Source organism: Phyllobates terribilis, unplaced genomic scaffold (assembly GCF_046119375.1).
Source record: "Phyllobates terribilis strain yellow unplaced genomic scaffold, ASM4611937v1 Scaffold_2__4_contigs__length_985480577, whole genome shotgun sequence".
In the NCBI taxonomy this organism is placed as follows: Eukaryota; Metazoa; Chordata; class Amphibia; order Anura; family Dendrobatidae; genus Phyllobates; species Phyllobates terribilis.
In genome coordinates this window covers 429,696,416-429,720,835 of record NW_027362762.1, presented here as the reverse complement: position 1 = coordinate 429,720,835, position 24,420 = coordinate 429,696,416, and the positions used below count along the sequence as shown (strand labels likewise).

At 42.4% G+C, this 24,420-nt stretch overlaps 1 protein-coding gene across 1 annotated transcript in view; it reads right to left on the bottom strand.

Moving 5' to 3' along the window:
* LOC141246057 (multidrug and toxin extrusion protein 2-like) overlaps positions 1 to 24,420 on the bottom strand; it is a 431,448-nt gene that overhangs the window by 59,976 nt on the left and 347,052 nt on the right. Inside the window, exons 5-9 of the mRNA XM_073669111.1 lie at positions 19,554 to 19,596; positions 19,007 to 19,051; positions 16,806 to 16,903; positions 10,478 to 10,575; positions 4,261 to 4,374 (exon numbers count right to left, since the gene is read on the bottom strand). Of these exons, the coding sequence (XP_073525212.1) occupies positions 4,261 to 4,374; positions 10,478 to 10,575; positions 16,806 to 16,903; positions 19,007 to 19,051; positions 19,554 to 19,596 (398 nt within the window). The remainder of the gene's footprint in view (positions 1 to 4,260; positions 4,375 to 10,477; positions 10,576 to 16,805; positions 16,904 to 19,006; positions 19,052 to 19,553; positions 19,597 to 24,420) is intronic.

Here is a 24,420-nt window from a genome sequence, read left to right as displayed (position 1 = left end):
CCTTTGTACTACCAGTAACGTGGAAGTCCCTTATATTTACGTTAACAGATGACGGACCTTGAGTGGGTACTTGCTTTTTTTTGTGGATTGAGTTGAGGCTTTTATTGAGAACATTTTATATAAAGTTTGGGATCACATTTATCCTGCGCTCTAAGCTTAGCATTTATATTGGGGTTTCCATCTAAATCTCAGATTGACGTGATTTCAGATGAAATCCCAGAGGGATCTATTCACTGTAATGAGGCAGCAGAGTTACTCCAGACTCAGTCTGGCCTCTGCTCAACATTGTTTTCAGAAGTGCACAAAACTGTGGCGGACTGTGCTTATAGGCAAGCCTCAAAAGATGGACACCGCCGAATCACAGGCAGACGAAATCCACAGTGCCTCTCTCTGCCTCATCATAGGGAATATTCTTCGGTCTGAATAACGTATTTCAGAGATTTACACAGAAATCCCGGTGTAAGCGCTCAGCGTAGAGCGCAGGATAAATGTGAGCCGAGCCTTACTGTGATCTTTGGGAGGCAGAATGAACAAATCAAAGGAAGGTGAAGAATTGGTTTTATTGATTTTAAATGCCGTTCCTTGTGCGGTATAAGTGATTAGATGACTTTATTCTTCGGGTCGGTGCGATTACAGCAATACCAGATTTATATCAAGTTTTTATGTTTGGCTGCTGTCACATACTAAAGAAGTTTTTTTAAAGCAAAAATGAGGTTTTGCATCGTCATATTTTGAGAGCTTTAATTTTTCCATATTCCGGCCAACATCGTATGCAATGGCTTTTTTTTGCAGGACGAATTCCCGTTTTTATTGGTACTATTTTTGGACACATGACATATTTAATCACTTTCTATTCTGATTTTTGGGAGGCAGAATGAACAAAAACCAGCAATTCAGGAGTTGTTTTTTTTTTATGTCATTCGGGATGTGGTAGGATTGATAAGGTAGCTATGATTACAGTAATACCACATTTATATAGTTTTTTTTTATATTTTGTCGCTTTTACACAATAAAAACAATTTTTATAGAAAAAAGAATTATTTTTGCATCGCTTTATTCTGAGAGCTATAACTTTTTTGTTTTTCTGGTGATGGAGCTGTATGGCAGCTTGTTTCTTGCGGCACAAGATGATATTTTCAGCGATACCATTTTTATTTACATTCGTTTTTTTTATCGCGTTTTATTCCACATTTTGTTAGACAGTATGATGATAAAGTATTGTTTTTTGCCTCATTTTTTTTTTAGTTTTCGCTGAAGGGGTTAACTAGTGGAACATTTTTATAGGGCGGCTCGTACAGGACCAAACGTGTACTTTTTTTGTTTATTTATTTTTTCCTAAAAATATTTATTTATGGTAAAACATATATATTTTTTTATTATTATTATTTTGCAATTTTTTGTTTTTATTTTATTTTCGTATATTTTTAAAACATTTTTTTTACTTTTTTTTTTTACTTAGTCCCACTATGGGACTTTCACTTTCTGCAGTTTTATCGCAGTTATAAGACATAGCAATGCAGGAGCACCTTACAACTGTCCGTGCTGCACTGACTGACTCAAGTTAGTTAACTAACTTATTAGTGCCTCGTGACCCGGATGTCGTCATGACGACATCGGGTTACCATGGCAACGATTGGACCCCGTGGGGACGCTGATCCAAAAGCAGAGGGGTTTTTCTCCCTCTGCTTGCCTGCAATGTTTAATTAATTTAATAATGCGCATAATACTGTATGCATTGGACAATAAGAATTTGCATTGGAGTCTCAACTTCAATATGATATGGAATATATTTTACTTATTTGATTTATGACTTTGATTAATGTTAAAAATTAAGCATTTTCTTTTACTCTCTTATTGTTATATACATAAAGCTTTAATAAAAATCATAGCTAAAGAGAACCTATCCCCAGGTCAAACAGAGACAGTTTTATGTTATTATTTTATTCCTACTCGTCTGAATACTCCATCGTGATTTTTTATAAAAACCGCCATACAGTTTAAGCAATATGAGCTTTTTTTATTTAGTAATAACTATTATGGTCTTTTAGAAGAGGGCATTGACCACAGCGTAATTATATACAGCAGCTTAAAGGCACCCCCCCAGAGAGAATTTTTTAAGCAACGCTCCCTTGGAAAAAAACATAAAAATTAGCACTAAATCAAGAAGGGCCATATCTCTGGAACCATTTGGCAGACTAAAGGGGTTGTCCACTACTTGGATAACTCCTTCTCAATCAGCATATTTGCCCACAGTACAATAACAACCATTATACTCCCCTCTGGTGCCGGCGTTGTTCCAGCGGCGTCGGCACTGGCACTCTCTGGGGTCCCGTAACATTGTTTTGTCATGCGATCCCTGCACCCATCAGAGCTGGCTTAATTCTTCCGGCCTACAGACATATCAGACATGAAGAGGAAGTGAGCAGCCAGCTGCAGCTCTCACTCCGAGTAGTGTCTGAGTAGTGGACAACCCCTTTAAGAAAATTAATATTAAGGGAGCAGTGAGAATAAAATAACCTGGACACTTTTGACCTGGCGACAGGTCCTCTTTAAAGCGGTTATCCAGGACTTAGGATATTTTTTTTCCTATTTGGCTAAGAACTGCTAAACGATCTGTTCCACTTCAGAGAGGTCATGGACTGCTCCTGCAGGTAATTCTCTTTCTTCCAGTGACATCACATCCACTGAGCAGCTTTTTCTTTTCTCCTTTGTTCTGTTGATGTCATGAATATTCACAGCAGGTTCCCCACTGCCTAACTGCAGGGAGCTGGTTGTCAATCAGCATGATGTCGGCAGTGATGCCTTTTCAGCAGAGCAGAGAGGAAGAGGAGGAACGGCTCAGTTGATGTGAGGTCAAGAGAAACAGGAGAGTAACCCTCTGAGCCAAGAGAGTTCTCCTCAATACGTAACAGGCAGATAGTTAGCAACCACCTGCCTGTAAATTCTTAGCCTAATAGGAAATAAAACACTAAGTCCTGGATAAACCCTTTAAAGAAATAAAAAAGAAAAAGGAGAAAAAATAAATTTTCTAAATGGCCATAAGACATATTTTTCAAAGATCTGTTTACAGGTGGCAGAGGACAGAGATAGTATAAAAAGAATATTTTGGTCTGGTACAAGGCGTTCAGGGCTACTGTGGGAATTCAAATTTACTTCAATGGTCTTCTCTTATTTTTTTCATTACATTAATAACACTGTATAATAGGATCATATGTAACTTCCCAACAGTATATACTGTAAATGTCCTATACTTCATTCTATTTATTTTGGACAATACTTGTATAGGACAGCAATTGCTATTTTAATGCATTCCTGGTCCTTCATGATCGCAAGCTGTGTATGAGTATACTGAGTTGGACAGTGATTCATCAAACGACAAATGAGAAAGTTTCATTGTAATAAAAAATGTAAATATATTCATGTTCATATAGTGAAAGCAGTTTTATGTAAAAGAGATATTCCCATATCCAAGATCCTATCCCAATATGCCATTGATTTACCACATGCCAGTCAAAATGTGTTTCCATACTAAGTTAATGTAAAGGGTGCCAATACCAGTGACACAGAAAGCTTTCGGTTTTTCTATTTTTCTCTCCCATTGTTTTTTGTTTTAAATTATTGTTTATCGTTTACTCTTTTGTATTTAACACGAGTGCTCTATGCAAAAAAAAAATGTTTCACTTGATTCATTTTTTTCCAGAGATATTCCATATTATGTACTTAAACTTCATGGGTGCCTATAACAATGAGCAGGACTGTAGGTATCCATGGTTACGACCAGTCATATAGTTACACTTAGTTGTTAGTGGTCGTAACCATGGATACCTAAGCTACTGCAATGCCCTGCAAATGGGGTAAGCGACATAGTGAATCAGAACTATACTACATTTCTAGTTGGAGGTATTTGCTAATATTATTATTATTATTAGGCCTACTACATATTTGGATAGGATCTTGGAGATGGGAATATGTCTGTATGTCAGGCTCTGAAATATCCTGTAAGTTTTGGTAATCCTGATCTCTAAATTTTTTTCTATCTTATGTAGCTTTGGAATTATGTTTAGGAACAGAAAATATATTAAAGTGCATGTCTACTTCACACTTACATGTGCATCACAGTTTTTACATTAGATGGTTTATAGTATAGTGTTTCTGGTAACATTCCTAGTGGCTTACATTTTTCTAGGTTGATCCCTGATATTTCCAAATTATGCAAAAAAAAAAGAAGGTAATAAAAATAAAAATTAAATGGGAATTTACCTGCCAAAAACCCTCCAATTTCCAAGCTCCACCACTCAATGCATAACATTAGCATACTGGGCACAGCCAAATTCATGAATGATCCCCATTCCTGAAGACAATCTTTGGACCACCCTGAATAGTTAACAATAACAACAATTTTTCATTTAATTTTCTTTTTACAATCTGAGGTCAAATTCACATGTTCATGAAACACAGACTGTACTCGGATCAGTTAGCTCTACAGGAGACCCGCCAGTCGGGCCGGGTATTATGATCAAAGCACATTCCATGTTTCATGAATGAGTGAATTCGACGTGCAGACAAATAATACGTAACCAAAACTGTGAAACCTCAGCATTTAATAGGTTGAGTCAGTCACTGTTATAACAGTTTGTGTACTCCTAGAAAGGCATCCATTATTTTACTGTACTTCTAAAGTGTATCAATACTTGGCATTGTACATTGTAATTTTAGGCTTCTTTTTCGATGTTCAAACAAAGAAACTTAATCTAAGACTCTCATATTGAATATTGCTTTTTTAAGATGAAGTTTAAAAATGAGTTATAGGTTACCAATTGCAAATTGATTATTTTTATCTAAATGTGACAAAGCAGCAGCCCTGGCAGGTTAAAAAAAACAAACAAAAAAAACTAAATTTGCTGAAAAGATGCACTGTATGATAGTGCTACATTGAAAATCACAGACCTTCTCAGTTCACTACTGCAAATGTGGGCTGCAAAATCACTTTTGGGTGTGAATTTATTGGGCTGCAATTAGAGATGAACAGATGTTTTGAAATTCAATTTTGCTGGCTTTACTGGATTTTTCCCCCAAATTTGATTTGTGGTGCATGCATTTGTGCAAATCTCAATATTGCAAAGCTTGTAATTGCTCAGAAAATATACATTAGGGAGATAAGATAGAGAGACCCAATCTGACCATAAGAGCTTACACTCTCTAGGAGAGAGCGAGAGGATCCCGCTTACGAAAAGAGCTTACACTCTACAGAAGAGAGATGGAGGACCTCAATAATCATAAGAGCTTACACTCTACAAGAGAGAGAAGACCTTGCTGATCATAAGAGCTGACACTTTACAGGAGAGAGAGTCGACATTACTGATCATAAGAGCTTATATTCTACAGGAAAGAGAGGATTTCCTAGTAATTCTGGAGATGGAAAATTACTCTGCCATACAAACTGTGCTCCGCTGGCAGCCGCTGATCTGTGATGGCACAGGTACTGACCACCACTGTACAAGGTATGATAATCCTTAAGATGTCATAGCTGCAGGGCATTTTTGGGAAGCCTAGGCAGCAATGCAAAATAACACTTTCCAGCTCTCTGATGCTTAAGCTGTGTAGAAGAAGGTGGCGGCAATTTTTTTTTTTTTTTTTAAAAAGCGCTAATTGAATTTCAAGATGTTCAAACTTGCGTGAAACCACAAATTTAAGGAATTTCGACCCGAACGCCATCCTCCGCGGATTGATCCGCTCATCTCTAATTCCAGTTGTAAAGAAAGCGATTGACCTAAAGGTTAGTAAAGACATAAGATTTTCAAAAAGATACTTGGAAGGGAGGTAAGAAAATTTCTAATACAATCCACAGGGAGAAGATTGGAACAAAACAAAATCGTGTAAACTGCGTACTAGCAAATGCCAGGAGCCTGACAAACAAGATGGATGAACTGGAAGCAGAAATATCTACAGGTAACTATGACATAGTGGGAATAACCGAGACATGGTTAGATGAAAGCTACGACTGGGCAGTTAACTTACAGGGTTACAGTCTGTTTAGGAGGGATCGAAGAAGTCGGAAAGGGGGTGGAGTCTGTCTATATGTAAAGACGTGTCTAAAGCCTACAATACGGGAGGATGTATGGGAGGGAAATGAGGAGGTCGAGTCCTTATGGGTGGAGATACATGGGGAAAAAAACAATAATAAAATTATCATAGGAGTCTGTTATAAACCACCAAATATAGCAGAAGCCACGGAAAGTCTATTAATGAGACAAATAGACGAAGTAGCAAAAAATAACGAGGTGATTATTATGGGGGACTTCAACTACCCCGATATAGACTGGGAAACCGAAAGCTGTAGATCTCAGAAAGGAAACAGGTTTCTGTCAATTATCAAAGACAATTATTTGTCACAACTTGTGCAGGAACCAACTAGAGGGACGGCCCTTTTAGACTTAATATTAACTAACAGGCCAGACAGAATAACTGAGGTGCAGGTAGGGGGGCACCTGGGAAATAGTGACCACAACATTATACAATTCCACATGTGCTTCAGTAGGGTGCCCAGCAAGGGAGTCACAAAAACACTGAACTTCAGGAGGGCAAAGTTTGATCAGCTAAGAGATGCCCTTCACCTTATAGACTGGGATAGTATCTTTAGTACTAGGAGCACGGATAGAAAATGGGAAATTTTCAAAACAGTCCTACATAGTCACTGTAGAAGGTACATACCTTATGGGAATAAAAGGGCTAGGAATAGGAGGAAGCCAATGTGGCTAAATAAGGAAGTCAAGAGGGCAATGAAAAACAAAAAAAGGGCTTTCGGTAAACTTAAACAAGAAGGCAGCGAGGAAGCGCTAATATCTTATAGGGAAAAAAACAAAATCTGTAAGAAACAAATAAGAATAGCAAAAGAGGAGACAGAGAGACTAATTGCCAAGGAAAGTAAAACGAATCCCAAACTGTTCTTTAACTATATAAACAGTAAAAGGATTAAAACTGATGGAGTTGGCCCATTGAAAAATAACCTGGGTAAAATCATAGAGGGCGATGAGGGTAAAGTAAACCTACTCAATAGCTTCTTCTCCACTGTTTTCACAAAAGAAAACAATTTATCAGAGGAAATGTGTAATGCACACGCCCGGACTGACTGGCGTGTGCGTGTTTATGTAGTGATTCCACTGTGCCATGAACCGGAGAGTGCCTGGAGGGGCGTAACTAAGTATCTGCCCGATCCGACCAAGGTCGCACGACGGCATACGACGCCAGTGCACCAGGGAGGAACCGAGCAGAGGAACCAGGGTCTACTCCAGGTCAGACTCCGGACACGGCTGTTGACCCACACCGGGGAATACAGGAACAGGCAGACTAGAGCACAGGCTGGGTAGGGTCCAGTACAGACTGGGAGACAAATTCGAAACCGCAGACGCGGCGGACAGAGCTGAGCAAAGCGAAAACCGCAGACGCGGCGGACAGAGCTGAGTAAAGCGAAAACCGCAGACGCGGCGGACAGAGCTGAGCAAAGCGAAAACCGCAGACGCGGCGGACAGAGCTGAGCAAAGCGAAAACCGCAGACGCGGCGGACAGAGCTGAGCAAAGCGAAAACCGCAGACGCGGCGGACAGAGCTGAGCAAAGCGAAAACCGCAGACGCGGCGGACAGAGCTGAGCAAAGCGAAAACCGCAGACGCGGCGGACAGAGCTGAGCAAAGCGAAAACCGCAGACGCGGCGGACAGAGCTGAGCAAAGCGAAAACCACAGACGCGGTGGGAACAGGGCTCTGTTCACACGGAACAGACTAGAAGGGAAAGGCAGAACCAGATACCCACAGGGTACTTGCAGAGAAGTAGCGAGTGGACCACAAACTCACAAACGGAAGTACAGTGACAACGAGCAGGAGTTAGGTACGAGTTCAGACTCTGCAGAAAAAGGAATGGAACGGACATAGAGAAAAAACAGGTAAAAGATAGGAGAGAGTTCAGACTGGAACTGAGTGTACGGAGGAGACCGACACTGCAGCGGGATACAGGAGCGGGTCTGGGAATACGGCCCCCAGAGAGGCAGGACGAACAGGCAAGGAGCGTGTTCAGACTGGCCTGGAAATACAGCCTCCAGGAAGGCGGAACGAACAGGCAAGGAACGAGTACAGACTGCAGGTTAAGGTACACAGATAGGACACAGTACAGACACGGGAACTGATACCGCAAGGCAGGAGACATAGACAGGACTCAGTTCAGACACGGGAACTGATACCGCAAGGCAGGAGACAAAGACAGGACTCAGTTCAGACACGGGAACTGATACCGCAAGGCAGGAGACATAGACAGGACTCAGTTCAGACACGGGAACTGATACCGCAAGGCAGGAGACAAAGAACGGGACCTGGCACCTTCAGAGTGCAAGCACACACTGAATGAAACACTATGCTCAGGCAGGGGTTGATTGCCGCAGCTGGGTTATATACCAGTTGACAGACATCAATAGGCTGAGGACGCACAAGGGGTGTGACCCACAGCAGGTACAAAAAGCAGGAAGTGATCGGGCGCCGCCCTTAAGCAGCAGAAACAGACACAAACAGACAGCATGGAGGGAAGCCAGAGAGACATTCTGGACAGGAGATCAAGTGCGCGCTCTTGCACAGTGGGAGATGGACCACTATGCAAGGACGCCGCCAGGTATGTTACAAAATGCAGAGTGATAAAGTAAACCCTCCGCTAAATATCACCCACCTAACCCAGGAGGAAGTTCAGAAACGCCTAAATAATATCAAAATAGACAAGTCACCAGGCCCAGATGGCATACACCCCCGGGTACTAAAAGAATTAAGTAATGTGATAGACAGACCGCTGTATCTTATATTCAAGCACTCTTTATGGACAGGGACTGTCCCACTAGACTGGCGCCAAGCAAATGTGATACCAATATTCAAAAAGGGGTCTAAAAGTGACCCTGGGAACTATAGACCAGTCAGCTTAATGTCTGTTGTGGATAAGTTGTTTGAAGGATTTCTTAGAGATGCTATTGTAGAATATCTTAATGATAATAACTGTCTAACTCCATATCAACATGGATTCATGAGGGATCGCTCCTGCCAAACAAACCTGATCGCCTTCTACGAGGAGGTGAGCTCACAGCTGGACCGGGGAGAGTCAGTGGATGTTGTATACCTTGACTTCTCCAAAGCGTTTGATAACGTGCCACACAAAAGGTTGGTATATAAAATGTGAATGCTTGGTCTGGGGGATAATGTGTGCAAGTGGGTAAATAGCTGGCTGAGTGATAGAAAGCAGAGGGTGGTTATCAATGGAGTAAGCTCAGGGTGTGTCATGGTTACTAGCGGGGTGCCTCAAGGGTCTGTCTTGGGCCCTATATTATTTAATATATTTATTAATGATCTAGTGGAAGGGTTGCATAGTAAAATAGCAATATTTGCAGATGATACTAAACTTTGTAAAGTAGTTAATACAGATGAGGATAGGGCACAGCTACAGGAGGATTTAGATAAATTGGGGAGTTGGGCCAAAAAATGGCAAATGGGGTTCAATGCCGATAAATGTAAGGTCATGCACATGGGAAAGAAAAACAGCAGTCACCCATACATATTAAATAGGAAACCGTTAGGGAAATCTGACATGGAGAAGGACCTGGGCGTCTTGGTTAATAGCAAATTAAACTGGAGTGCCCAGTGTCAGGCAGCAGCTGCGAAGGCAAATAGAGTCATGGCATGCATCAGAAGAGGAATAGGGGCATATGATGAGAACATTGTTCTTCCTCTGTATAAAGCGCTGGTAAGGCCGCACTTAGAATATTGTGCACAGTTCTGGGCTCCGGTGCTCAGGAAAGACATATTGGAGCTAGAGAGGGTACAAAAGAGGGCGACTAAGGTAATAAAGGGAATGGAGGGACTAGAATACCCAGAGAGGTTGTCAAAATTAGGCCTATTTACGTTGGAAAAGAAAAGGCTTAGGGGAGACCTCATAAACATGTATAAATACATCAGGGGGCAGTACAGAGATCTCTCCCATGACCTGTTTATACCAAGGATGGTGACAAAGACGAGGGGGCACATTATGCATCTGGAGGAAAGGAGGTTCCTGCACCAGCATAGAAGGGGATTCTTTACGGTCAGAGCCGTGAGACTCTGGAACTCTCTGGGAGAGGAAGTTGTGATGTCCAACTCACTTAATGAGTTCAAGAGAGGCCTGGACGCCTTTCTTGAGAACAATAAAATTACATCTTATGCTTAGTTAATTAATCCAGGGATTTAATCTGACTGCCAGATTGGTGTCGGGAAGTGAATTTTTCCTCAATGATGTAAATTGGCCTATACCGCATGGGTTTTTGTTGCCTTCCCCTGGATCAACGCTGCGGAATAGCTGCAGTGCACAAGAAATAGGCTGAACTGGATGGACGCTTGTCTTTTTTCGGTCTTATAAACTATGTAACTATGTAACTATATGTAACTATGTAACTATCTCATGTTTGCAATTCTAAACATACCTCCCCATGTTTTGACATGTAGCTTTTTCACATATATATATATAAAAAGACAAATGGCCATTGTCCACTGGGATATTGTATTTGCCCAAGCTGAACCCCTAGAGGAAAGAGCAAATTAATTTCTTAAAGTATTGCACATACATACATAAAATATCATAATATATTTTATCAACGTCGGCATGGAGTGGGTATATTTTTCCCATGTTAGTGTAGGTTTCCTCTGGGTACTATGGTTTTTCTCTATGTTCCAAATTTATAATTCAAATGAAATTTAGATTATGAGCCCCAACGGGGATAATGATGATAATGTCTGTAAAGCCCTGCGGAATATGTTGATGCTTTATAGGCAAGTATAATAAATAAATAAACCTTATGAATAGAGATGAGCGGTGTTCGACTAGAACTGTTCGCCAATCTCAAATTCGAGCTGTTTTGGGCGGTGTTCGAGTTGTTCCACGAACCCGAACGATTTGCAAAAAATTCGGCTGTTCGAGGTTATGTTCGATAACTGTTCGTGCACCAAAAGCGTGTCCTGCATGTCTGGCGCTATTTAGAGCACCAATCATGCAGGGATTGTCTGCCACTCACTGTAATGCCACAGCCATGGTGGTTGTGGCATTACAGTGATTGCCCAAATCGATGGGAACAGTGCCAACAGTGAAACATGAAAAGCCGGCAATTCAGCAGCGGCATACACCTGTACCCGACAATTTAGAACCGAAAGAATAGGGCATCACACATAGATTAGATAGATAGAAACATGTCAGCCACATATATACGAAGTACAGTGAAAGTGTTGCTTACTGTACTTGTCATTTAGCGTAAAGGATTTATCAAAAAAAATAATAGTGTTTTCATGCACCGTCTCTTTAAAAAAGCCGGCCGGCAATTCAGCAGCGGTACCCGACAATTTATAACAGACAGAATAGAGCTTCACACATAGATTAGATAGATAGAAACATGTCAGCCACATATATACGAAGTACAGTGAAAGTGTTGCTTACTGTACTTGTCATTTAGCGTAAAGGATTTATCAAAAAAAATAATAGTGTTTTCATGCACTGTCTCTTTAAAAAAGCCGGCCGGCAATTCAGCAGCGGTACCCGACAATTTATAACAGACAGAATAGAGCTTCACACATAGATTAGATAGATAGAAACATGTCAGTCACATATATATGAAGTACAGTGATAGTGTTGGTTACTGTACTTGTCATTTAGTATTAAAATAAAGGATTTATTATTAAAAAAATTGGCGTGGGGTTCCCCTTAATTTTAGGCTCTAGCGGAGGTTAAGCAGACGGCTGGGGCAGATGTTTGAAGCCTGGGAAGGGGGTAATACCCACGGAGCTTCCCAGGCTACTAATATCAGCCCCCAGCTGAATACATAGCCTTTACTAGCTATTAAAATGGGGGACACCCCAAAAAAAATGACGTGGGGTCCCCCCTAATTTAATAGCTAGCAAAGGCTAGGCAGACAGCTGGGGGCTGATATTAATAGCCCAGGAAGGGAGCCATGAATATTGGCCCCCTCCCAGGCTAGAAACACCAGCCGTCAGCCGCCCCAGAAATGGCGCATTCATAGGATGCGCCAATTCTGGCACTTAGCCTCGCTCTTCCACGCTGCCCTGGTGCGGTGGCAGGGGGTAATAGGGTTGGGGTTGATGTCAGCTTATAATGCCAGCTGACATCAAGCCCAGGTTAGTAATGGAGAGGCGTCTATAAGACACCCCCATTACTAACCCCATAGTCAAAGTTAAAAAAAACACAAACACCCAGAATAAAGTCCTTTAATTGAAATAAAGACACAATCCTTTATTGTTCTAAATTAAACCATACTTACTGTCACGCCCATTCCAGCTGAAGCCAACGATCTCCTGCAATAAAAGAAAAATAATAAAGCAACCTCATCCTTACCTTTCCATGGTTCCCACGACAGCTTCAGCTCTGCTACATCGAGATGACAGGCTGGACCGCAGCAGAACGCTGCCATCCAGCCTCTCATCCCGCAGACACTGAGAAGCGCAGGCTTGCTTGCGCTGCTCAGCGTCTCTCTGTGACGACATCCAGATGAGCCGAGTTCATGTCCAATGAACTCGGCTCACCTCATGCACGTCACTGACAGCGTGGGAAAATTCTCACGCTGAAGCGGTGAGTGCAGGAGAATTCTCCCACGCTGTCAGTGACGTGCATAAGGTGAGCTCATGTCCAATGAACTCAGCTCACCTCCTGCACTTCACTGACAGCGTGGGAGAATTCTCCTGCACTCAGCGCTTCAGCGTGAGAATTCTCCCACGCTGAAGCGCTGAGTGCAGGAGAATTTTCCCACGCTGTCAGTGACGTGCATAAGGTGAGCTCATGTCCAATGAACTCAGCTCACCTCCTGCACGTCACTGACAGCGTGGGAGAATTCTCCTGCACTCAGCGCTTCAGTGTGAGAATTCTCCCACGCTGAAGCGCTGAGTGCAGGAGAATTTTCCCACGCTGTCAGTGACGTGCATGAGGTGAGCCGAGTTCATTGGACATTAACTCGGCTCATCTGGATGTCCTCACAGAGAGACACTGTGGAGCGCAAGCAAGCCTGCGCTTCTCAGTGTCTGCGGGATGAGAGGCTGGATGGCAGCGTTCTGCTGCGGTCCAGCCTGTCATCTCGATGTAGCAGAGCTGAAGCTGTCATGGGAACCATGGAAAGGTAAGGATGATGTTGCTTTATTATTTTTCTTTTATTTCAGGAGATCGTTGGCTTCAGCTGGAATGGGCGTGATGGTAAGTATGGTTTAATTTAGAACAATAAAGAATTGTGTGTTTATTTCAATTAAAGGACTTTTTTCTGGGTGTTGTGTTTTTTTTAAATACTTTACTAGAAATTCATGGTGGTCATGTCTAATATTGGCGTGACCCCATGAATTTCGGGCTTAGGGCCAGCTGATAATGCCAAGCTGGCCCTAACCCCTTTATTACCCAGTGAGCCACCGCACCAGGGCCCTGGATGAGTTGGGTACAGCGCCAGAAGATGGCGCTTCTATGAACGCGCCATTTTCCGGGGTGGCTGCGGACTGCAATTTGTAGCGGGGGGGGGCCCAGAAAGCTTGGGTCTCCCTGCGCTGCAGATTCCAGCCCCCAGCTGCCTAGTTGTACCTGGCTGGACACAAAAATAGGGCGAAGCCCCACGTACTTTTTTTTTAATTATTTCATGAATTTCATGAAATAATTAAGAAAAAAAGGCCTTCCCTATATTGTTGTGTCCGGCCAGGTACAAATAGGCAGCTGGTGGTTGGGGGCAGCCCGTTCCTGCCTGCTGTACCTGGCTGGACACAAATATAGTGCGAAGCCCCACGTCAATTTTTTTTAAATTATTTCATGAATTTCCTGAAATAATTTAAAAAAATTGAAGTGGGGCTTCGCACTATATTTGTGTCCAGCCAGGTGCAGCAGGCAGGAACGGGCTGCCCCCATCCACCAGCTGCCTATTTGTACCTGGCCGGACACAACAATATAGGGAAGCCCTTTTTTTCTTAATTATTTCATGAATTTCATGAAATAATTAAAAAAAATTGAAGTGGAGCTTCGCACTATATTTGTGTCCAGCCAGGTACAGCAGGCAGGAACGGGCTGCCCCCAACCACCAGCTGCCTATTTGTACCTGGCCGGACACAACAATATAGGGAAGGCCTTTTTTTCTTAATTATTTCATGAAATTCATGAAATAATTAAAAAAAAAGTACGTGGGGCTTCGCCCTATTTTTGTGTCCAGCCAGGTACAACTAGGCAGCTGGGGGCTGGAATCTGCAGCGCAGGGAGGCCCAAGCTTTCTGGGCCCCCCCCCGCTACAAATTGCAGTCCGCAGCCACCCCGGAAAATGGCGCGTTCATAGAAGCGCCATCTTCTGGCGCTGTACCCAACTCATCCAGGGCCCTGGTGCGGTGGCTCACTGGGTAATAAAGGGGTTAGGGCCAGCTTGGTATTATCAGCTGGCCCCAAGCCCAAAATTCATGGGGTCACGCCAGTATTAGACATGACCGCCATGAATTTCTAGTAAAGTATTTAAAAAAAACACAACACCCAGAATAAAGTCCTTTAATTGAAATAAAGACACAATTCTTTATTGTTCTAAATTAAACCATACTTACCATCACACCCATTCCAGCTGAAGCCAACGATCTCCTGCAATAAAAGAAAAATAATAAAGCAACCTCATCCTTACCTTTCCATGGTTCCCACGACAGCTTCAGCTCTGCTACATCGAGATGACAGGCTGGACCGCAGCAGAACGCCGCCATCCAGCCTGTCATCCCGCAGACACTGAGAAGCGCAGGCTTGCTTGCGCTGCTCAGCGTCTCTCTGTGACGACATCCAGATGAGCCGAGTTCATGTCCAATGAACTCAGCTCACCTCCTGCACGTCACTGACAGCGTGGGAAAATTCTCCTGCAATCAGCGCTTCAGCGTGAGAATTTTCCCACGCTGTCAGTGACGTGCATGAGGTGAGCCGAGTTCATTGGACATGAACTCGGCTCATCTGGATGTCGTCACAGAGAGACGCTGAGCAGCGCAAGCAAGCCTGCGCTTCTCAGTGTCTGCGGGATGACAGGCTGGATGGCGGCGTTCTGCTGCGGTCCAGCCTGTCATCTCGATGTAGCAGAGCTGAAGCTGTCGTGGGAACCATGGAAAGGTAAGGATGAGGTTGCTTTATTATTTTTCTTTTATTGCAGGAGATCGTTGGCTTCAGCTGGAATGGGCGTGATGGTAGGTATGGTTTAATTTAGAACAATAAAGGATTGTGTCTTTATTTCAATTAAAGGACTTTATTCTGGGTGTTTGTGTTTTTTTAACTTTGACTATGGGGTTAGTAATGGGGGTGTCTTATAGACGCCTCTCCATTACTAACCTGGGCTTGATGTCAGCTGGCATTATAAGCTGACATCAACCCCAACCCTATTACCCCCTGCCACCGCACCAGGGCAGCGTGGAAGAGCGAGGCTAAGTGCCAGAATTGGCGCATCCTATGAATGCGCCATTTCTGGGGCGGCTGACGGCTGGTGTTTCTAGCCTGGGAGGGGGCCAATATTCATGGCTCCCTTCCTGGGCTATTAATATCAGCCCCCAGCTGTCTGCCTAGCCTTTGCTAGCTATTAAATTAGGGGGGACCCCACGTCATTTTTTTGGGGGGGTCCCCCATTTTAATAGCTAGTAAAGGCTATGTATTCAGCTGGGGGCTGATATTAGTAGCCTGGGAAGCTCCGTGGGTATTACCCCCTTCCCAGGCTTCAAACATCTGCCCCAGCCGTCTGCTTAACCTCCGCTAGAGCCTAAAATTAAGGGGAACCCCACGCCAATTTTTTTAATAATAAATCCTTTATTTTAATACTAAATGACAAGTACAGTAACCAACACTATCACTGTACTTCATATATATGTGACTGACATGTTTCTATCTATCTAATCTATGTGTGATGCTCTATTCTTTCTGTTCTAAATTGTCGGGTACCGCTGCTGAATTGCCGGCCGGCTTTTTTAAAGAGACAGTGCATGAAAACACTATTATTTTTTTTGATAAATCCTTTACACTAAATGACAAGTACAGTAAGCAACACTGTCACTGTACTTCATATATATGTGACTGACATGTTTCTATCTATCTAATCTATGTGTGAAGCTCTATTCTTTCTGTTCTAAATTGTCGGGTACAGATGCTGAATTGCCGGCCGGCTTTTTTAAAGAGACCGTGCATGAAAACACTAATATTTTTTTTAATAAATCCTTTACACTAAATGACAAATGCAGTAACCAACACTGTCACTGTGCTTCTTATATGTGTGACTGACATGTTTCTATCTATCTAATCTATGTGTGATGCTCTATTCCTTCTTGTCTAAATTGTCGGGTACCGGTGTATGCCGCTGCTGAATTTGCCGGCCGGCTTTTTAAACAGAGTGTCTTCTGAGCAGTTTGTCAGCTTTTGGACACCTTTGCAGGTGTTTTCTATGTGTTTCTATGTGTTTTTGTTTGCCTGCCATTGGTTTTAACGGTGTTCGACGGTGTTCTAAGGTGTTCGACGAACAGTTCGACGAACAGTTCCTCGAACATCCCGGTGTTCGACGAACCGAACCGAACCCGAACACTACGGGGGTGGCTCAACACTACTTATGAACTATGCTGTCTTTCTATTTATTTTCAGCTCCTTTTTGTTTTGTTGAAGAGGTCATTGTGCCCGTTCTACACTTTGTCTTAAATGCACCGCATTCTCGCCTGTGCTATTCACACTCATAATTTCACATTTAGAAAAGTTATTTGTCATTGATATTGAAAGAAGAAAGATTAATAACTTACTCTATTCCCATCTTCAGACCATACATTAAGATTGCATTGACCACAGCATTAATGACATTTACTAATATACCAGTAAAAACCTGAGGCCACATTATATTCTGAAAAGGAAGTAAAAAATATTTCTTCATTAGGTGCTGATAGGAATCAAATAAGGGATGGTACATGCTTAGATTGGCTTATACAGTGGTGCTTGAAAGTTTGTGAAACCTTCAGAATTTTCCATATTTTTGCATAAATTTGACCTAAACTACAACAGATTTTTGCACAGGTCAAAGAAATGTATTAACAGGCTGAAGAACATGGTGGCAACCGCTTATAGGGTATGTGCACACAGGATCTTTTAGATGCTGATTTTTTTTAAAGTAGAATGAGCTCAGGAAAATGCTGGTGGTGTTTTTCTTGAAGTGTATTTTTTTTTACATCTTATCTGACGTTTTTAGTGGTGGCCTTTAAAAAAAATGTATATATAAAAATAGTGAACCACCAGAAGAATGGTCAGGTCACTTCTTTTAGCTGCTTTAGGTTACATTCCCTTGTTGAGTTTTTGGTGCATTTTTGATACTGTGTATTTTTTCTGCGTCAAAAATGCAGCATCTTTTCCAGCAAAATGGTTGGGATTTATAGAAATCTCCTGCCCACTGTGTTTTTTATTTACTAAGCATTACCTGACCTGTGGTGCGTGTTTCAAATTCACAGCATGTCAATTTCTCTTGTGGGTACACTGTGGGTAGACTTGTATTAGATGCGGAAAATTCACAGGTAAAAAACGCATACCATTTTAATTCGTTTCCGTGGCAGAAACGCATATAATCCGCACCTAAATATCTCAATAAAGTTTTGTCAAAGCCAAATACCAGGAAGTGTCAAAAATAAAGCATTTATTTATTTAAAGCATGTCTCAACTGAAAAGAGAAAAAAAAACACTGCATCAAAAATGCAATAAAAACGCATGTTAAAAAAAGCACACAAAATAACGCAAGTAACATAGTATAAATAATAGGTGCAAAAAAGGAAGAAATTCTGCAGCATCAAAAACTCACCAAAAAGCTCATCTTGGGAATGTAGCCTTGTAGTTTTGGAAGTTTGAAGCAATTCAAAGAAATTCAAAAAGACAGGACACATGCATAGCAAGTTCATTCTTTTAAATGTTATTTAGTGCTTTTTCAGGTAGGCTCCTGGGCAGACTCACCTGAAAAAGACATTGTGTGCACATCCCTAAGGCCATGTGCACATATTAAGTATTTGGTGAGGTTTTTTTACATGTTTCTATTATACTTTTACTCTGACTGTTCCTCTCCTGCTTTTGACTTATGAATACTGAGGTAAAAGACTCACCAAATACTCAACGGGTGCAAGTGGCCTTAGGCTATGTTCCCACAATGAGCTTTTGGTGAGTTTTTGTTCTTGCAGATTTTTTGCACCATTTCTGCACCCATTAATTAAAATAAGTTTCTTGTATTTTTTCAAAAATACATAGCGTAAAAAACTCACCAAATACTCATTGTGGGAATATAGCCTTATACGGAAAACCTGATGTTCCCTTTAAGGCTATGTTCCCATGATGAGTTTTTGGTGACTTTTTTACCCTGCGTATTTTCAAAAAAATGCAAGTAACCAATTTTACTTAGTGTGTGCAGAAAAGGTGCAAAAAGTCACTGAAAGCTGAATGTACCATAATGAGGATAAGGCCGGAGTCCCACTAGCGAATCACATCTGATGCAAGAGCATCGTATGCGATATGCTAATGACACTCGGCTCCTGCTCTGCTGTGAGCGTTAGCCGAATGTCAGTGCTCCGATCCTCTCGCACGGAGAGGATCGCAGCACAGCTGTGGAGAGGACGGAGAAATCAATTTCTCCATCTCCTCTCCTGCTGGCATCAGAGGGTATCGCACTGCACTTGGGTGATATCTGAGTGCAGTGCCATGTTTCACAGGCACCCATAGATTATATGGGTGCGTGGGATCCGACTGCAGCATACAATCGCAGCATGCTGGGATTTTTTTCCAGCCCAATCGCAATCCGATCGGCGCTGGAAAAAAAATGCAACTGAGCACACACTTATAGGATTAAATTGGTCCGAATGCAATCCAATTTTTTTTTTTGGATTGCATTCGTCCGATTTAATCGCAAGTGAGAGCGAGCTCTAAAACTCATGCACACTAGAATATCAACTCTTTGAAATATACTTTATTTTATTACCTGATTCTGTAAATATTTTGCTTGTAGCTGCTCAAGAAAAATTGCCTTTAGATAGCAATAAGAGGATAGAATATAAAAATAAAATACAAGAGTTATACAGTTAACACCCTAGAACTAAGTCAAAACAGCAATATCCTTTCTGTAACAATACAGTATATCATTTAATGTATATAAATTAGTTCATAAAAGGGTCATAACTTTTGTCTGGAAGTTCAACCCAGACATTCTTTTAGGGTTTTTTTCTTCACCAGGTGTCTTTATTCATTAGTAATTCAATTATATAATTAGGAATTACTGACAGTGTTGTATTGGCTTCTATAGATAGGAAAATCTAGAATTCAAGCAAATCTATTTTCTCACCTATACTTTCAACAGAGATATGTTGCCAGTAAGATTATATTAAGGAAAATTGTTTTAAGCAAATTCACTTTCATCTTGTACTTTCAAGCTATGTAAAGATTGTAGACACAAGAAATAATAATATAACAAAAAAGGAAGAAATGTAAATTATTTTTTACTGTTGTACCTAATGATAGATAATACTTACTGGAAGTGCAGGCAAAAATATCATTACATATTTCTGTGTTAACCTAAAAAAAAGAAAATATTAAATTAAAATGGAACTTTTCAAGGGTGGCACAAGCATCTTGGTGCCCTATGCAGGGGCAAAGCTGAGGTGGGCATGCAATGTATGTGCTTTGGGTCCAGCCAGCAGGAGGGCACCATCCGGTCGCATCTACCATAAGGTGAGATTTGCATCTCGCCTTGTGTCATAGTCCAATGTGTCTCCCACGGGGAATCATTTTGCCGCGCCCCCTGGAGTAGAATTCAGCTGTTCTCTCAGCTGGTTGTTAAACTGACAACCGGTTCGGTGAATATGTAAAAGACCATGTCTTTGCATTCAATTGTACTTGTGTCTGAATGCTCTGAATACCAGCATTTCTGGCATCAAGGTGACATGTAACAGCGTGATGAGGACACCTGATCAGGCTGCTGACGTCATTCCTCCACCACAGAGGAGTAGAAAATGGCTTGAAGGTAAACGTTGCAATAGAGCCAAGGATATAGGAGAGTTTTATTGGATGGAGAAGGGGAGTAGTGTGTGGGATAGTATGGGGTGAAAAGTTTGAGGGGGCACTGTAAGGAGACTGGGCAGTGTGGGGGGACAGTATAGAGAGGGGTCAACATGAGGGTACAGTGTGAGGACACATTATGGAAAGGACAGTATGCAGAGAGGGAAGTTTGTGAGGAGTGCTGGGCAATATGGGAAGAACACAGAGTGAGGAGACAGTGTGATGGGGGCTCAGTATGGAAACGTGGCAGCATTGGGTGAGGGCAATTAAGATAAGGACAGTGTGGAGGTTATAACTAATCAGGGTGGAGAGTGAGGCAGTTATAGCTAATAAGGGTGGACTGTGTGGTGGTTATAGTTATTTAGGGCAGATACTGTGGTGATTATACCCAATAAGTTTATAGTTAATAAGAGTGATTAGAGTGGTTACTGGAGAAGTTATAGCTAAGAAGGGTGGACTGTGTGGTGATTATAGCTAATAAGGGAGGACAATGTGGCAATTATAGCTAATAAGGGTAGATAGTTTGGCAGTTATAGCTAATAAGGGCAGACAGTGAGGAGGTCATGTCTAATCAGAGCGGACAGTGTGTTGGCTATAGCTACTCATTGTGAACAGTGTAGCAGTTAGAGATAATCATAGTGGCAGTTATAGCTAATAAGGGCCATCAGTGTGGTGGTTACAACTAATCAGGGTTGACAACGTGACGGCAAAAGCTAATAAGGGTGGAGAGTGAGATAGTTAAGGTTCATGAGAGGGACAGTGTGGCGGTTATAGTTTTATAAGGAAGGATAGTGTGGAGGTAATATTTTATAGGAGACGAAAAGGTGGATACTTTGTATGATAATAGGGACAGTGAGTGGGTCATATTTTGTGCAGGAAAGATGCACAGTGAGGTGCACAGCAGATAGCAAATATTTTATTCAGGGACATTATACTGGCACTGTTATTTTTAAGTTCACTGTGTTGGGGTGTGCTGCAGAAGACCAGAGACAATGAAATTCTGGAGAGACGACCGGTGGATGTGAAAAGCAATCAAGGGTTCTGGAAAAGATGGGGGACCATGGTAACCATACAGTATTTGGGGCTGCTAATGACATTTACCTGGGGCTGTGATAACCATACTGTAAAGGGGGCTGTGAGGGAAATTATACTTGGGGCTGTAGTCACCATACTGTATAGGGGGCTGTGGGTGTCATTATACTGGTACTGGGGCTGCGGTGACCTTATTGTATAGTGGGCTTTGAGGGACATCATACTGGGGGCTGTAGTGATCTTACTGTATAGGAGGCAGTGGGGGACATTATATTGGGGGCTGTGGTGACTATACTATTTAGGAGGGTGTGAGGGACATTATACTGTATAGGGGGCTCTGATGACCTTGGTGTATGGGGGCTGTGGTGGGCATCATACTGTATATTGGGGGCTGTGGTAAATATCATACTGTTTGTGGGGCTGTGGTGGACATCACACTGTGTGTGGGGGCTGTGAGGGACATTTCACTGTATATAAGGGGCTGTGGGGACCATCATACTGAATAGGGGACTGTCGGGAACATCAGTCTGTATGGGGGCCACCATATTGTATGTGGGCTGCGGTGAACATTATACTGCATATAAGGGGCTGTGGTGGCTATCTTACTGTATGGGAGGCTGTGATGGACATTATACCTTATGGGGGCAGTGGGTGACATTATACTGTGTATAAGGGGCTGTGGGTGTCATTATACTGTATATAAGGGACTGTGGGTCTATTATATTGTATAGGTGATTGTGAGGTCCATCATATTGTATGGGGGACTGTGAGAGGCATCTTATTATATGGGGCGCTGTTGTGGCCATTATACTACAGTATATATGGGGACTATGGTGTACATCATACTGAATGGGTGGTTATGATGGACATCATACTATATGGGGGGCTTTGGTGACCATACTATATGGGGGCAGTAGGGGATATCATACTGTGTGGGGGGCAATGGTGGACATCAAACTGTGTATGGGGGTTGCAGTGATGATACTGCATATGGAGCTGTGGTGATCATCATACTGTAAATGGGGACAGTGTGAGAAGGGCGCACAGTTTTGGAGAGGGCAGCATGGTGAGCAGTTTGAGGGCATAGTGTGAAGAGGGGGCATATTATGAATATGCAGAGGGGGAGTATGAAATGAGGGTTAGCATGGTGGGAAAAGGGAGTGTGGAGATAGAGAGCATAAGGGAAACCAGTGGAAAGGAGACCACTATCAGTGGTGTATTTGCTGCATGACAGCAGCAAACACTATCAAACATATCCTTTTATCCTTTTATATACGTACATTGGTGTCAGTTTGTCCATTTGGGTACTTGCCAAATGCTGGACACCTTAATTGCAACCAAACAGCCCCCATTATAATTAAACTATAATGACGAAGCTTTGGTGAAACTATCGTCAGGCGTGTGGTGGGAGAGTTTATGATATACAGTGGGGAAAATAAGTATTTGGACAGGTCTCCAATTTTCATTAGGTACACTTCAAATGTGAGAGACAGAATTTTTGAAAAAAATCCAGAAAATCACATTGTATGATTTTTACATAGGTAATTTGCATTTTATTGAATGAAATAAGTGTTTAATAGGAAAACATAACTTAATATTTGTCATTGAAACCTTTGTTTGAACTTAGAGGGACATTTTCTGTGTTTCTTAACTAAGTTTGCACACAATGCAGCAGTGATTTTGGCCCACTCCTCCATACAGATCTCCAGATCTTTCAAGTTTCGGGGCTGTCGCTGGGTAACATTGAGTTTCAGCTCCCTTCAAAGATTTTCTATTGGACTCAAGTCTGGAAACTGGCTAGGACACTCCAGGACCTTGAAATGCTTCTTACGGAGCCACTGCTTAGTTGTGCTGGCTGTGTGTTTCGGGTCATTGTCATGCTGGAAAACCCAGCCATGACACATCTTCAATGCTCTTACTGAGAAAAGGAGGTTGTTGGACAAAATCTCGGGATACATGACCCCATTCATCCTTCCTTCAATACAAGGCAGTCGTCCTGTTCCCTATGCAGAAAAGTACTCCCAAAGTATGATGTTTCCCCCACCATGCTTCACGGTTGTGATGATATTCTTGGTGTTGTACTCATCCTTCTTCCTCCAAACATGGCGAGTGGAGTTGATAACAAAAAGTTTTATTTTGGTGTCATCTGACCACATGACCTTCTCCTATGCCTCCTCTCGATTATCCATATGGTCACTGGCGAACTTCAAACGAGCCTGGACATGTGCTGGCGTAAACAGGGGGACCCTGCGTGCCCTGCATGATTTTAAACCATGACAGCATAGTGTGTTACTTACAGTAATGTTTAAGACTGTGGTCTCAGCTCTCTCCAGGTCATTGACGATGAAGTTCTTGGCTGATTCCTGACCTTTCTCAGAATTATCCTGACCCCACGAGGCGAGATCTTGCATGGAGCCCCAGACAGAGGAAGATTGACAGCCATCTTATGTTTCTTCCATTTTCTAATAATTGTGCCAACAGTTGTCACCAAGCTGCTTGCCTATTGTCCTGTAGCCCAGCCAAACCTTGTACAGGTCTACAATTTTGTCCCTGTGTCCTTAGACAGCTATTTATTCTTGGCCATGGTGGAGAGGTTGGAGTGTGATTGAGTGTGTGGACAGGTGTCTTTTATACAGGTAACGAGTTCAAACAGGTGTAATTAATACAGGTAATGAGTGCAGAGTAGGAGGGCTTCTTAAAGAAAAACTAACAGGTCTATGAGAGCCCAAATTATTGGTGGTTGGTAGGTGATCAAATAGTTACCGTATTTTTCAGACTATAAGATGCACTTTTTTCCTCCAAAATTTTGGAGGAAAATGGGGGGTGCATCATATAGTCCGAATGTTAGGGGGGTATATATAAATATATATATACTGTGTGGGCTGTTGGGTGTGGGGGAGCGGTTGCAGCGGAGGAGAGGGGCACAGGAGGCAGCAGCCGCCTGCTTCAGCCTGCACTGTCCTCGCTGCTAAAGAAAATGAATATTCACTGCCCCCCCACTGCCTCCCCATCCATACTAGGATAAGAATGAGGGGACCATACATACCAGGATAAGGATGAGGGGTGCCATACATACCAGGATAAGGATGAGTGGGCCATACATACCAGGATAAGGATGAGGGGCCATGCATACCAGGATAAGAATGAGGGGGATCATACATACCAGAATAAGGATGATGGGGGCCATGCATACCAGGATATGGATGAGGGGGATCATTCATACCAGTATAAGATGAGGGGAATCACACATACCAGTATAAGGATGAGGGGGCCATGCATATCAGGATAAGGATGAGGGGGCAATGCATA